Source organism: Acomys minous (assembly GCF_964271855.1).
Source record: "Acomys minous genome assembly, chromosome: 3".
Classification (NCBI taxonomy): domain Eukaryota; kingdom Metazoa; phylum Chordata; class Mammalia; order Rodentia; family Muridae; genus Acomys; species Acomys minous.
The window spans coordinates 61,387,672-61,404,388 of NC_140485.1; the positions used below are offsets into that span (position 1 = coordinate 61,387,672).

The 16,717-nt window shown below is 47.1% G+C and overlaps 1 protein-coding gene across 1 annotated transcript in view; it reads right to left on the reverse strand.

The window, feature by feature from the left end:
• RAB22A (RAB22A, member RAS oncogene family) overlaps positions 1-16,717 on the reverse strand; it is a 47,748-nt gene that overhangs the window by 16,118 nt on the left and 14,913 nt on the right. The window contains exon 3 of the mRNA XM_084775321.1: positions 3,082-3,163. Coding sequence (XP_084631447.1) covers positions 3,082-3,163 — 82 coding nt within the window. The remainder of the gene's footprint in view (positions 1-3,081; positions 3,164-16,717) is intronic.

Below are 16,717 nucleotides of genomic sequence, written 5' to 3' on the forward strand. Positions count from 1 at the left end.
TGCTAGGAACGAATGGGAGCACAACATGGGACCTTTCATCTCACAGTGGACTCTCATAGGCCTCACAGAAGCAGTTGCTTTGAAAAAACATCTGAGGGCTCCAGTCTGTTATCCTAAGCGCTTCTTAACCTTTTGATATACAAGCCGCCGTCTTCTCAGCACTTCTCTCCTTTTAATGTAACCAGCTCCCTCAGCCAAGGACTCACATACCATTCACTTCTTACTTGCTTTCATTGACTTAGTGAAATCACCTTGTGGTATGTTCAAACTTGTCAGAAAACCCATCGTTTAGAACTACATGTGGTAACAGATGTGAGGGTCAAATGGGGAGGACGTTTGTTCAGTTCATCAAAAAAGCCTTTCATTCTGCAATGGTTTTGGGTCCCTATCATGAGTCTCAACACTACAGAGCTAAGCAATAAACATGTTAGCAGCAGAGACTTATCGCTGGAGTCACGCAGGACTCACAGTAGGAAGGAAGGCTCTGTCCTTATTGGTGACAAGATGGACTACCAACCAGCTGACATAGCACCAACATCAATGCCATGTGCCAGGGGCGGGAAGCAGTCCCTGCCTCTCACAGAGGTTAACAGTCTAATGGAAGACAGAAAAGTAGGAAAATAGGTGACAATCCCATGGCTGAAAAGGCAAGCAAAGACTATCCAGGACATAGAGTTCATCTGCTGCCACCCAACAAACTCCTGGGCGTTTGTCTGCCTTTGGGCACTGTGCCGGGCACTGGACTACCACAGCAAGCAGGACATGCAGGTACAGCTCTTTACCTTTGCATCTTGGTGGGAGAAGCTGTCAATAAAGGTAGACAGCTGAACAGACACTTGTAATGAGGGTCTTTAAAATGAATACCAGCAATGACAAGAGAATGAACCTGGGGCCCTGTTCAGGTACAGGGAGGTAGGAAAAACCCAGAGAGATGACATTTTGCCTGACACCAACAGCTGGTAGGAAGCCTGTGAGTGATGGAGGAGGTGTCCGCCAGTGAGAAGGAGCAGTTTATGCGAGGCCTGGTGGCAGATCTGCCGTGGAGGCAGCAGAACAGTGCAGCCGGACACATGGGTTGCACAGCCCCTTAGAACACGGCTAGAGGTGAGGAAGGGCCAGCAAGAAGACGGCAGTGTCTGATCCATATTCCTCACAGTACTGGGGCTCTCTTCTACAGTGATATGAGCCAGGAATGGGTGGAGCAAAGGCTGCACACCACTTGAGTGGCAGTAAAGGCAGCCGAAGCCCAGCAGCGGAGTGGAGCGCTGAAGAAATGAGTGGCCAGCAGAGCTGTTGGAGAATGCAAGATGGCCTCCAGATCTAGTGTAAGAAGCACAGCTTTCTGGCAACCAGAATGTGAGGACAGCTCCTCTCTGCGTGACGGAGGTAGGCTCCAAGGCTGGACAGTTACCAGGCAGAGGACAGGAAGACAGACAAGAGAATACAGAGCTGTGTGGCACACTGGAGAAGCACACACTCACTGCCACAGAACAGAGTCCAGCTAGAGCTGGCCTACAAGGCCTTGAAGACCTAGCCCTGGATGAATGGGTAATCCTTGAACTAACCCTGAAAACTGGAGACCTGGGCACGTCCCTCTGTACAGAGACAACTGGCCACACCTGGTATTCTTCTCCTGATTCTCTTCTGACTGTAGCATCTCCTGGTCAAGGACTCCATCTCTGGCCTGGCCTTTTAGCATCTCTTGCCCAACTCTGGGATGCAAGATGGTACTTCATGCAAGAAAGGCTAGATGGTACCACAGAGCAGCACTATCTGCCAAAGCAGTCAGTCATGGTTCTCAGGCTCCTATGATCACTTAAGAAGAGGGGAGGGGCTTGCCTAGGCATCCATTCCACTCTCATGATATAAGAAGTCACCATGATAATGGAGCCTGTATGGTAGCATTTGGGCATTAAACATATGCTATGGGGGTAACCAAACCCTGGGATCCTGTGGAAGGACAAGTCTATTACTGCTAGGAAAAGTCCATGTTTTGGGCTATTTGGCACAGTGGTAGGGCAGTGTACAGATACATCCTGTAGGACAGTGGAAAGCAATATTTCTGCAGGACAGAAGAGTGCTGGTGACAGCCATCCTAATGCCCCATGCTAGATGCAAACAGAAGGGCGGCAGCTCTGATAGGTGACATACAACATTAAAACTGAAAGCAGCCAGCAGTAAGGCTGAGGCAAGACCTCTCTGCTCACATGCACAGTGGGATGCCAGTGCACCATTCCTTCACTGTCAGCCTCTATGCCACACAGAGAATGCGGTCTTATGTCAGAGTGTGATGACAAACCATTTTCCTCATTACTTCAGGTTTACTTTTTTAAGAGCTTAGGACAATACCTTGCACCCACCGGGTACTCTGGATAGAATCATTTGAAAACAAAACTAAACTGCAGCTGAATAATAGGACGGCCACTGTATGCACCTCACCAAGGACACTGGACTTAGTACCCAGAATGGAATGAGGCTGAGGGTGTGCTTCTGCACCCCCTTCCATGTCTACTCCTGCTCCCCCCACCTTCCTCAGTTCCCATCCCACTGTGCAGCCACAGCATTCCACCGCTCTACCCTGAGGTGGGGACAGCCAGAGCTATGGACAGGCTCCCTGTCAGGCATGTAAGTGCCTGTCACAAGGCACTGCATTAGCTAATCCATCCACTTAACCCTCAAAGTTTATATGCTGTAAAGTTCCCTCTTTAGCTTTTAAAAGGCGGTATAAATGAGCTGTGCTTAATTCTCCCTTCTACTACTAACTCTTTTACAGCTTTCCTAGAGGATGAAGCCCCAAATCACACTCTCTGCTCAAGGAACTTCATCAGGCCAGCTAGTCAGCACTTACACTAAGACACTGAGAAGCATAAAGACGCCCTCAGCGCCCATTATCACTTCCTCCATCAGTGGACTTCGTGGCTCTAATTGAAAAGAAAAAGGCTGGCCCATGCAAATGGAAGTAAATGTGTCTCTGGTGCAAAGAAGTGAAGAACGGCGAATGACAGGGACGCTGACAGTTTAGCTGGAGCTGTAATTTGGTCTGGGCCTCAGAAAAACATAGTAAATTAAAGAGTGACTTACTCGTTCTTGTCCAGCTGTATCCCAGATTAGGAATTTATGTAGCTCATTTTGGTACTGGACAGTCTTGGTCATAAAAGATGCCCTATAAAGAGAGACCTAAATGATCAGAGCACAGTTATTGACACCCATGTCCAGCCCCACTTGGAATCATCACTTAGACTTAGCACTCAGGCTCCCAGTTCCCAACTACATCCTCACCACGTCCTTCTGTAGTATTGAGGGATGCAGCCTCTGTCAAAACTAACCATTGGGCACATCTGCCTGACAGAGGAAGCCTACAAACATAGAGAGTTGGGTAATCGGAGCTGTAGCCTCCCTTATAAAATGCAAGGCACTGTCACTCAAACAGGTGGGTGTCATAAGAAAGCTTTCTTTAAAAATAAGACTTAAGTTGCCTGGGTGCATGCAGAGTGGTGGTGGTGGTGGTGGTGGTGTAGTGTGTGTGTGCATGCACGCGCGCCCCTGCACTAACAAGGCAAGGACTTTTACCTGCTGAACAATTTCATTGGCCCCATGAGAACACTGTGTAAAGTCCACTGAGCCCAAGGACCTGTGCAAAAACACCTCAGACTATTTTGGGTTTTTTCCTCCAGTCCTTACACCATGTGCCACATCAACAGCCAGGTAAGAACCACAGAAACACTGGAGCTCATGGAACTATGATGCCAAACCAAAGAGGACAAGGATGGCTTGTAGGGGAGCTAAACCAAGGTGACGGTGACCTCTCCCACATCACCGTGCTTCGTGCACACACAGGCTTCTCAGCTGAGGCTTAGGGTCACCACAGGACACTCCCAGCCCATGGTCACACTCAAAGTGTCTGTTATTTGGGGGCCTATGCATTTTGCAGGACCTTGAGTAAAACTACTAAGTGCCTGTGCATCTCTGAGGCGCAGAGGCCTAAAGTAGTCAGTCCTCTGGGGTCTTTTGTCTCCCACTCTGTTCAAAGAACCTAGAAATGGCCCTCTGGGTAAATAGCTGAGGTGTGTATTTTTTAAAGATGGGTTTTTCTTTGTATCCCAGGCTAGTCTTGAACTCACAATCTGGCCATAGTCTCTGAGGGCTGTGATTATAGGTGTGAGTCAGTGTGCCAGGCCTGAGCTGTACTCCTGAACTACACCCCAGTCATTGCAGCCTAGACAATGAACTCAGTGCTTAGACATTCTCAGTCTTAATTAGAGGCACTCTTCAAGAGAGTGTATTATAAGGACTTCTAGAAGAATACTGAGCCCCTCGAGTAACCACATAGCAGAAGTCTTAGAAACATGTAGGCAGGGAGCCTCCCAAACTGGGTGTTAAGGATGGAGAGTGAGTGGAGAAGCAAGGCCCAGCTAGACCACAGGTGCTGCCGGCTCCACAGAGCCCCAAGGATGCTTAGTGGTTAACTGTTCTCCATAAAGTTCAGGTATGAGAAACTTGTGGTGAGTCACTCTGACTAGATCAGGATGCACAACAGGATCCTCACTTCAGAGAGATGTGGTAGTCAGAGACCACAGCTTTGGAGAAGGTGATGAGAGGAGACATGTCTGCATAGGTGGTACTGTTCAAAGGCAGCTCAGGAAATGTTCACTTGAAATTCTCCAATGAGTCCTAAAAGAAGCTTGCCACTCAGCTCTGATCAACAGCACTGTGGTGCTACGAGAGTATGGCAGCAGGAACAGAGAGCCAGCATGTGGAACACGCATATGGTGAGTGCTGGAGGGCCAGGCTAGGCCAGGCCACAGTCCAGGTGGACCGAGAGGCGAGGAAGGAGGGTGCAGGGATCAAGAGCTGGTCCCTTAAGCTTAAGAGCTCATGCAGTCCACCCCGCCTTCAACGAGCTCCTTGATGAAGACAGACTTCCATGAGGTAGAGGAAACAAACACAGCTCTGAGGTCTTCCACGTCTGAGAAGAATGAGCCCCGGCACCCCACAGAGCCCACACGGCACATCCTCCCAGGCTTCCCACAGCTCTTCTCTGTAGCAGGGCACTGTCTGCAGCTGTCTCTTTGCTGTTCTGGAACTTAGTCAACATTCCCTGTGGTTTCCCGCAGGCTATCTGTGGCCCAGCCTAAAGAACAAAGTGTCACTCAAACAGGGAAGAGTAGACATCAGACAGAGAAGGCTCTGCTCCAGCTTGACCAGAATGGAGCAGAAGGATGTGGTGCAGGGCTGCCTTGCTGAGGGATCTACCTGCCTTCTGCTCAGTCACCAGCCACAGCCACCAAGCAGAACCTGGGAAGGCTGTAGACACCCACTGTGCTCCCCACTACAGGGGCCTTTGCAGTCATAGGACCTTATGGGGTGCCTAAGGTGCTCACTCATGGGCTGAACCTGAAGCTTCTTCTAACCTCCAGGTTCCAGTCTGTCACTCTCTCACCGCTTCCCTCCTTCTCTGTGCCCTTAACGATGTCTCTTTATCCTAAAGCACAGGGTCCCTGTTGACTGTAAGATCTGACTTGTCTCTCTCTGTAGTAGTAACACTCCAGACTAGAGTCAGACTTGGGAGTGCTGTTTCCTGCTGCTTCTCAGCAGTCCCTGCTGGGCTGTGGGCTGGCACCAGGACAGAGGCTATCTACCAGACTTAACCATGAATTTCTTGCCAAAGCTATAATGCTGTCTACTGAGGACAGCACTTTTCATGACAATGGAGATATTTTATCACACAACACGACACTGTCCAAGTTGTCAGTCACAGACACGAAGGCTGCCTTCCACACCATGGGACCATGCTCGTCCTTATTAACTTGTACCCATTTTTGGACTAGTTGTCTGATTCTTCATTTTATATTTAATCTACACCCAAACCTCAGTCCCTGAAATAAATCCATAAACTGAGCCCTAATCGTTGAGTGACTTTACTCCCATTTCCTGCCATCATCGCTTCAAGTGTAGGATCAGTCCTCTGACATTCAAGTTAAATGAGGCAGAGGGGGTGATGACTTCAGTGTCTTACATTTTGAAAAACAGGCACTGGCTCCCTGCCATTCAAAGGATACATTTCTATTTCCCAGCCTACCATTTACTCGTCTGAGAACCTTATTTTTCACTACTAAACTGTCTCTCTTCAGTCTCGTAGGCAGATCTTATCACCGCTTTAATCTAAAGTCCCCACTAGCATTATTTCCTAAAGCTAGAGCGCCTTTAGTATGCTTCTCCATTTTCATGACATTCTAAAAATATGACTTCCATGCACATCAAATAGTCATGATCTTTGGTCAGAGTACTGCTCCCAATGAAAATACTTGCTACAAGGTGTTTTTAAAAATGTCTTTTCTTTAACTTCAGCAACTTGTTTAGCTCACTTGAAACATAGATGTGCAATGGCATCACTTCGGACTCCCTACTCTGAGCCCTGTCTTGTGACTGGCACATGAGCTGAAGTGACCTCCCCTGTGCACTCTGAAGAGGGACAATTCAGCACATCATCACATAAACAAAAACGAACACCCTAGAGCTCAAGGTTTCCACGAACTGCTGTCAACGTACTGCTGGACATGAAGAGACGAATAGAGATGAGCCTTGAGTTCCTCTAAGAGACAGCAAAGGTCTCAGGAAGGTAAAAAGTGGTGCTAGGACTGTGTGGGGTTCAGAGAGGGTTTGCTGAACAGAGGGCACACCTATCTAGGTAGCGTCTGTTAGGCCTGGGTGCTGCCTGTGGTGGTAGATACTTACGGCCCCAGCATTTGGGAGACTGAGGAGGAAAAACCTTCAGTTCTCCCCGAAGTTTTAGGAGGCTCCACAAATTCTGTGATGCGCACCCCCTCCAGAGATAGCTCTTGCACCACTTCCCTAAGCTCATCAGGTGGCTGGCCATGTGTAAGGATGAGGAGGCACCATAGCTGCCACCAACGTCCACCAACAGACTGTTCCCCAGGACCCTGCTCATCCCACACCAACTCTATTCTCTGCACTTTGGTCATATATTCAGAAAGACTTTTGGAAAATATTTATTTAAACAGAAAAATAATCTAAAGTGTATCACCTCCCTTTCCTATACTTTTAGTTATTGTTGTTGTTTTTCTTTCTTTTCAAGACCGAGTTTCTCTGTGTAACAGCTCTAGGTGTCCTCGAACTCGCTCTGTAGACCAGGCTGGCCTTGAGCTCACAGAGATCCACTTGCCTCTGCCTCCCAAGTGCTGGGATTAAAGGCGTGCGCCACCACTGCCTGGCTCCTGTACTTTTACAGGTAATTTATAATCCTTTCACATCACAAGCTATAATATCAACAACGACAACAAAACTAACTGTTTTATTTAGCTAAGTGTTGGCTGCTATCATGGCCTCTTCCTGTTTGCTCATGCATGAACCTGTAGCCTTTCTGTGAGCTTCTGAACTAAAAGTCTTTACCATCACTGCTCAGGGGACAGAGCCACTAACAGACAGCCAACCGAACCCCAGCTGTAGCACTGTGTTGCCTTATCCTCCAAATCCCTGACCTTCCAAAGTTCTGTACAGACATAGGTAGGCAAGAGAAGTTAAGATCGCACCAGTGCCTTTGAGAATCCCAACTGGGAGGGCTGGCCAGGGGGACAGACACTTTAGGAGATACTTATTCTTCAAGGCTATTCACAAAAGGGAACATGGGCAGCCAGCGCAGAAACTGGTTTGTTTCTCTGTGTAGCCCTGGCTGTCCTGGAGCTTAAGTGCTGGGATTCAAGGCACCTACTACCATGCTGACTTCAGAAGGGGATCTGAGATGACAGGACCGAGTGCAGTGATGGGCCTTGAGGATGGCAAAGAGGCCACACGTGAAGGCAGTCACTAGAAACTGCAAAAGGTTTCCCTGGGAACTGCAAGGAGGAAGCAGCTTGGCCAACACCTTGAGTCTAAGCTAGTGCAGCTTGTGCTGGATTTCTGAGCTCCAGAACTAAAGTGCAAACGCTCATGTTCTTTAAGCTGCTGCTGTGCTTGGTTATGGCAGGGAGATGAGATGAACCAGGTGACAAGCCTGTCCAGAAGAGCAAGTGAGCGGTTTCTAGACATTAGAAGCGATGGTGCACATGGGCATAAGGAGCACTGGTGAGACTAGAGCTGAGAACTAAGGGCACAGTAGTACCAGCCTGTTGAGTCAAGTCATACAGGATGGTGCAGTGCTGGTAAGAGGCAAGAGAAGGCTTGGGTGGGGAGGAGAGCATGCTGGGAGCTATCGACTTTCCACAGAGGAGCTGGCTCTGTGCTCTCTTGTTCTCTCTGTACTACTGCTGAATCAACATCCTAACAAATCTACTCCCTTTTTACACCAAGCCTTATCTAAGCAATAAGGTTGGTAAAGTGAAAATATTTGCAGGCTTCATGGACTAACCTCACTTACTGCTTACTGGTGTACGATCTGAACTCAATCATAGGCACTGCTTTAAAAATGAGAGGAGCTAGGACTGACCACACGTCAGAAGGTGCACTCTCACTCATTCCTAGGCCCTTAGTGGCCCACGGTGTGGAGGATAGATTTCACAGGGCAGGAGACACAGGGGCACAAACTGGAGCACTAAGCATTTGGGAGCATAGACAGGGGCTAGGGAGATGGCTCAGCAGTTAGGAGCACTCACTGGCTGCTCTTACAGAGGACCCAGGTTCAGCTTGTAGCACCAATGTGGCAGCTCCCAAGCATCTCTAAATCTAGTTCCAGAGGAAATCTCAACTCCATGTGCTACAGATAAATTCAGGTAAGCATAAACATATTCACATAATTTAAAAAAAAGATTACAGACAGTATGGAAGGAACAGGACAGAAACGAATAATAGGGAAGAAAGGTTGAGTGGCCCCAGGGATGATCTTGGACAAAGATGGGCAAGATGATGGGTGGAGGCGAAGAGAAGGGACAGCTGGAGACTGGTATCCGAAAGCCATACAGCTTTGACTGGGATGACAGGAAGGGAGCAGTCTCAGCAAGCTGAGGGAGGGGTTCGGGTGCTTAGGCATATGTGCAATCAACTATTTCAGCCATTTCCAAGTTGTAACTGCAATCCTCAGGTTTCTGAGCAGGTAATACAACACTGATATGCTTCAGCGCCTCCCATGTACAAATAGAGATGCACTGACGTCCTCCTTCTGCTCTCCAGCCAGCCACATCCTCTCCTGAAACTCGACTTTATCAGTCTCTTCATAGGATACTCCAGGTTTATATGAGCATGAGCAGACTGACTCTCTGAACCACTGATTTCTGAAACACTGATGATTTACACGCTATCAATTTTTTATTACACTGCACCTATCTCACCCAACAGATTGTGAGTATGCATTTTCAAGTTGCCTCATTGTACTTTATATAATCAGAATGGCACTAATTAACAGTGTCATGGGTGTTACCTGGAGTTCGGAATTTACAAGTCTGTAGGACAGAGCCCTTGAAGTGGAGCTGCTGGGCAAGACTGAAGGAGACAACGGATACCCACAGGTGAGAAGCAGACTTTCAAAGGAGGCCTCCAGCTTGGCTGATTAATTTTGATACCAGGTGCCATGAGATAAATCAACTGACCATTCTTTACCTCAACTATCTCATGCGAAAACTCACAGATGTTTCCCAAAGGTTCATGGTACCCAGGATGGCTTTGGTACCCAGCATGACCTTACTGGGATGAGCAATGACCCTTTCCCAGGTGGGGCCAATTGAGGTCCTTAGGTTTTTAGGGGTGTGTTTTCAAAAGGGACTGAGGAGCCCAGACTCCTTTTGCTTTGCTTCTCAGCCATGTGGTCCTGAAACCTACTCTGCTACACTCTCCACGCTGCTGTGCCACTTCAGCACAGGACTGAAGCAGCACACAACAGGGTCAACTGACCATCTAGTGCAGCTTCTAAAACTGTAAAGCCAATCGTTCTTTCTTTTTATAAATTAATTATCTCAGCTACTTTGTTATACTGACAGGAAGATCACTAACACAATGGGGCTTTACAAAGCTATCCTTTACTGAGATATTGCCCTGGCTAGCCTTGATTATAAACTTGACACAGCTGAGAATAATCTAAAGGGCTATGTCTGTACAGACTGTCGTGACTGATGACTCATGTGAGAGGGCCCAACTCACCTTGGGTCGCACCATCCCTAGGCAGTTAGAGCTGGGCTGTGTAAGGAAAGTAAGCAGAGGGGCTGGAGAAATGCTCAGACACTAAGAACACTTCCTACTTTGCTAGAGCACCCCCAGCTCCAGTTCCCAACACCCCAACAAGTGTCTCACAGCCATCTCTAACTTTACCTCCAGAGGATCTTGGCACTCTTTCCTAGCTTCCACAGGCACTCCTACACACGTGGCATATACTTACTCAGAAAGACAGTCAGACAGACAGACCCTTTTTTTAAACTTAAGTAATTTATTCAGATTACATCTTAATTGTTAACCCCTCACTTGTATCTTCCTGTTCCCGCCCCCCCTTCATCCTATTCCCCTCCCCTAGGTCTGTGACAGAAGGGGGCCTCCTCCCCTGCCTTATCATCACAGCCTATCAGGTCTCATCCTGGTAGCCTGCTTACTCTTCCTCTGAGTGCTACCAGGTCTCCCCACCAAGGGGAAATGGTCAAATAGGGGGCACCAGAGTTCATGTCAGAGTCAGTCCCTGCTCTCCACACAACTGTGGAGATGGTGCTGTCCATTGGCTAGATCTGGATAGGGGTTACAGGTTTACTACATGCATTGTCCTTGGTTGGTGAGGTAGTTGGAGCAGAACCCCTAGGTCTAGATCTGCCGGCCTTAATGGTCTTTTTGTAGGTTTCTAGGACCCTCTGGATCCTTCTATTTCCCCATTCTCCCTTATCTCTCTCACCTGGAGTCTAAATAGAAGTCCCAGTATCTATACGAATCTCCTGCTAAGTGAAGACTTTCAGGGTACATCGATTGGGCTAGTATCCAATTATAAGTGAGTGTATACCATGTGTATCTTTCTGGGTCTGGGTGACCTCACTCAGGATGATCATTTCTAGTTCCATCCATTTGCCTGCAGATTTCAGGATTTCCTTGTTTTTAATAGCTGAGTAGTATTCCATTTGTAAATGTACCACAGTTTCTTTATCCATTCTTCGACTAAGGGACATGTAGGTTGTTTCCAGATTCTGCCTATTACGAATAAGGCTGCTATGAACATGGTTGAACATATGTCCTTGTTGTGTGGTGGAGTATTTTTTGGGTATATTACAAGGAGTGGAATAGCTGGGTCTTGAGGAAGCCCTATTCCCAGTTTTCTGAGAAAGCACTAGATTGATTTCCAAAGTGGTTGTACAAGTTTGCACTCCTACCAGCAATGAAGGAGTGTTCCCCTCTTCCACATCCTCGCCAGCATGTACTGTCACCTGAGTTTTTGATCTTAGCCATTCTGATGGGTGCCATACCCCTAATCTTAAAAACCAAAAATAAAAACAAGAACTAGCTAAGAGTGAGCCAGTCAGTAGTGCTCCTGCATGGTTCCTGCCCAAATTCCCTCAGTGACAAAAGTGTTAGCTCAAGTGTGAGCTGAAATAAACTTTTCTTCCAAGCTGCTTTCAGTCAGAGTGACTTGTCACAGCGATGAGTGAGTGAGAGCAGGTGTAGCTGATGTACAGTAAGGTGTAATATATATTTTCAGGCTAATGAATGTTAAAATTTCATTGTTTCATATAACTATCACCCAAAATAATACAGACACAACATTTCCCAGCCCTAGAAATCTCCCTCACACACAATCCCAGCTCATGTCTGCCACTACACTACACTGACCATGAGGTCTACAGAAATGCCAGAAATCAGAGAATAGATTGCAGAAATACATTATATAATTATCATAAAAATTATTATATAATGGCAATTTATTTTTCCCAAGAGTTGGCATTACAGGTGTCCAATACCATGCATGGCTCTGACTATGTTGAGACCATGACGTATCAAGGCTGTGGTGTGTTTTAAATCATGCCAAGTGGCATTTGCAGGAACTGTTGGACTTGTATATGGACCCTGAGTTTGGGGAAGTTCTGGCTATTCATCTTTCAGAAGCTTTTACATTTTTTTTTTTTTTTTTTGGTCAAAGCCAATTGTGTAGCTCTGGATTAAAAGCTGTCTTCCTCTTGGGCTTTAGTCCGGGGTTCTCTGTGTGACCTGATTTGAACTTGACATGTTAGGTGACTCCACAGCAAAGGGACGGAACAAGCTGAGTGGACAGGATCAAGGAACTTGGAATTCGTTTCAATGTTCTATACCCACCACGTTCTTGAGCTTTGACGGAGGCCATCCTCTGTCTTGTGAGGCAGCGATCCCTGTGGAAAGGCTGTTCTAAGCTCACCTACACCTCTTGAGTTTCTGCAGTGGCCAGACTGAGCACCCCGACCCACAGCAGCTTCTCTGTCCCTGTCTCAAACTGGCAGTGGATTCTGTTTAGTAGCCTAGCACTTTCTTAAGTCTATCCGTTAGGTTTCTGGTTAGCCAACATGCTTGTTTTGGTTAGTAAGATGTGATCAAGAGTCTTGTACCTCTTTATATAGGAATCTCAAGATCTGCTGGGTTGTCTAAAGGACTGAGACACTGCATTTACAGAGGACAGTGAGCACGTTCTGATTGTGTGACAACTTGCATTTTGATGGATTTTGCCAAGTTGCCTTTACAGGTCTGTACAAGAATGAATCTGTTAACCACTTTCTCAGTGAGAAAGCAGGGCACATCTCAGAGTGTGAGGATAAAGAGGATCTCAGTATGTAGAGGCAGAATCCCAGTTATGTTTGCTATAAAACACCAGGCACCTAGAGTCACTGGAGAAGGAGGCTCTCAGAGCTATGAAAGTCCCCAAAGTGACCTGGGAAGGCACATAGCTGAACAAGAGATCCTTAACAGCTTCAGTGTTTTAGTGGTGGACATTGAGGCTGGGAACAGAAGGAGGAAGAAAGGAGAATCAGAATTGCGTCCTAGGAAACAGGCTAAAAAGAAGGGATGGGGGCTATAACTGGATATAAAGATAATGTCAGAGGCTTATAAGCTGGTAGACTGCATTTGGTTAGGCACAGGTTGATGCTACATAGAGACAATGAATGTATACAATCATACACATCTCAAAGCGGTAGGGGGAGGGGGCACATAACATGGATGGATGGACAGGGCGGGGCCTAAGGAGTCACTGTGAGCCAAGGTACAATTGTAGCCATTTTTCATAAAGTTCATAGGCTATCTAGTAGGGTGGTGGGGACAAGCTGGGGAGTGAGGACACACCCTGGGAAGAAAGGAGCAACAGGGGAGGGTCTTGGAGATCTGTGCATGGAAATCTAGGTATGGACTCTGCCACAAACCACAGCTGGTGCCTTAACTGTGTACATATCTGAATAGATTTCAAGGAGCCCAAGGGAGGGCAACAGTGGGTAGACTGGAAAGGCCGAGCAGAAGTTCCGGCTGATGTCCTGCACAGGGGTTGAGTCCTCCATGTTGCAGTGGTTCACTTAACATTTGAAGTGAAGCCCAAAGACGAGGTGTCGGAGGAAAAACATACAGGGTAAAGGCCACACCCCAATACAGCTCTCTTAGCTCAAACCTAGGGTGCACGATCCAGATGTCAGTCCCACGCACAGTTGACTTTTTGCTGAACAGCTTCTTCAGCAAGAATCTAAGAGCTCTAACCTGTTTCTTGCAGTTTTAGTATGCAAAGAAATTGTGACTCAGGGCCAAGAAAAGAGGACAGATAGCACCAAGTCCTGAGATGCCCCAGATGCTGATAAAAATAGGGATTAGGAACATAAGCAAGACTCAAAGGAAGAGGGTCCTACTGAGTGACTAAGTCCCAATTCCAGGCATGCATGGTATAAGACAGGACTGCTGGCGTTGCAGCAAGCCCGAGGAGCACCAATGCAAGAAGTGCCGTGTGGCAGGATGCACCTGTAACTCCAGCACTGACAAAAGGGAGTCAGCTGGGTCCCTGGGGCTCACCAGCCAGCCAGTCTAACAAGATTGGGGAGCTTCATGTTCTAGGGGAGACTTTGTTTCAAATAAGGTGGAAAGAACTTAAAGAAGACTTTGATGTTAGCCTCTGGTTCCCACACGCAGAAGCACGCACGTTAACGTTTCTGGTTCCCACACGCAGAAGCACGCACGTTAACGTTTCTGGTTCCCACACGCAGAAGCACGCACGTTAACGTTTCTGGTGCTCCTTCTTATGACCAGGCTTAGCAATGCTTGTGTGTGTGGTTTGAGAGCCTTTCTTTTAGATTCCAATCAAATGCACATCTTTCAGTCTCCAAGCTTGGGCCCTCTTTTTCTCCATTAGATCAGACAGGTTGGATGTCTCACCTTGAGGACAGGGTCTCTATCCCTGTTCAAGAGGAAGATGCTTCAGAAAATGCAACTTCAGCCAACATCAACCTTTAAGATTAAAAAACTGGAAAGTGGGTGTGGTGGCTCACACCTATAAGCCCAGTACCTGGGCTACAGAGTGAGATCCTGTCTCAAAAGGTAAGAACAACAAGCCTTCAAAGAAATGATCTAAATCTCAAAAGTTAAAAATTAAGGCTGAGCAGAAAGATAGGAGAAGCTAAGGGGACACGGAAGGAAGGGAGCCCACATACCTGCTGCTGGGAAGAGCTCTTCAGCAAGGCTATGGATCGTGTCAACAGTCAAAGTATGTAGAACAAGGCTTCCTCTGACCTGTACCATGCACCCTGTAAACCTCTCTAAAGTCTTGCAGCCAACAACAGAGGTAAGTGAGCATTCAATCTTTTCAGTCTTGTAACCATGTACGTGAAGGTGGCTTCAAACACTCCACATCAAGAGCAACTAAGACCTGGGGGTCTGCTCTGCAGAGACATTGGTGCTGCTCCGGGGTGCACACTGCTACCCCTCTCTTTCACTGGTCTAGTATTCACTCTTACTGCTGTGCTTACCCACATTACATACATAGGCATGATAAGTAGGGGTGGGCTGTTCAACAGAAACACAGGTAGTGGGGTCCAACTGAACTGTATATTGTAAAGTGCTACAAGAAGCAAACAAGGCACTTCCCAAGCCAGAGCACACGTCTGGAACAGACACTCCTTGAGAGTGAGGTGGGAGCCTCTACAGCTGTGAGGACAGAGCCCACAACAGTACTTACGAGGCAGGTAGTGTGACCATCATGGTACCAGGGCAAACTTGAAGGGAGTGCAGAGCCTGACACTGGAATGTGGACTAAGAAAAGCACTGCCTGGAGCTTTGTAAGGAAGACCAACCAGCACTCTAATCAGTACTCCACAGGATGGGGAAATAACCCCAGGGTGGCGGGAGCTCATCAGTGCTGGCAAAACTCACACAGCATTAGACACTGTGCTTGAGAAACTAACGGGCCCAAATAAAACATGTGGCTTCAAGGACAAACCTACAATTAATTTCAGTGGATCTCAAACTTGTCTTAAATCAACACCCTCCTACTCATATTAATGTCTTGATTAAATAACACAATGCAATTAAATGAAACAACTGCAGCTGGCAACATGACCTGGCCATGAACATATTTAATATCTCCTTAATATCCTTATGCATCACAATGTTTCTTTAGCTAAAGCACTGCCATTTAAACACAAGCCCAGAAGCACAGCAGCGCATGTCTGTGATCACAGCACTCAAAAGGTTGGGGCAGGAGGAATGTGAGTTTAAAGCTAGCCTTGGCTACATAAACAGTTTCAGATTAGTGTGTGCTACATGGCAGGATTCATCCTCAAAAAAGAACATAAAAGCACCCCCAACAACAACAAAACATCATAAATCTCTGGTGCCTACAACAGAATTTAGTTGAAAGGCAACACCCCCCCTTCTCCCAAAGAAAGACAAATGGCATGCCTTCTTCTACTTGCCCAGTGAAGAAACTCTAAAGCTCACACTGTTTAAGTATCGGATACAGGGAGTATTGTCACCAACAGCGTTTACTTTGAAAGCGTTGTGGCATGGGATTTCTAGGAGCAAAACTTCTCAGGACTGGGGCCAGCAAGATGGCTCAGTGAGTTAAAGTGAGCCTTGTAAACTGGTAATCCAAAGTCAATCCTCAGGATACAGGAAAAGGAGGAAGGAAAGAACCAGTTCCACAAAGCTGTGCCCTGATTTCCATATGTGTGGGGGGCCTGAGAATCCCTTAACAACAAGGGTCAGGATTGGGGCTGGTGAGATAGCTATTCAGTCAATAAAGTTCTTGCTACTCAAGCACAAAAACTTGCCCTGCCAAACCCCATTCCCATATAAAAAACCTGGTGTGGTGGTATGTGCTACAACCCCAGTGTTGGGGAGGTAGAGACAGGGGTGCCTATGAGATGCTCGGAAGCCTGTCTTATCTAATCGGTGAGCCCCAAGCCCCAGTGAGAGGTCTCAAAAGCAAAACCCAAAGATGCTTAGGATTGTTTGACAGCTGTATTTACATAAACCATAGAGAAGGGCAGTCAATTTTGGTTAGAGTATTCCTGTGCTATGTGTTTATTAGTCTTTGCTCAATAAGTCATGTATTTAAATTTAATTGTAGTCAACAAAAAAAGAGAACAGATGTATGGAAACATGACTCTCTGACTGTGTGGTGGGTGCAGACATGGGTCTTTGGTGTTCTAGGAGTTATTTCACTACTGAGCTGTAGCCCCAATCCTACAGGTGGTCTTAAATGGAAATGAAGGTGGGAGTGGTGGCTCATGCCCGCAGGACTGGTACTTAAGGAGGAAGCTAGACAGAGGCTCGCCATGAGGCAGACACTAGTATGGACTACATA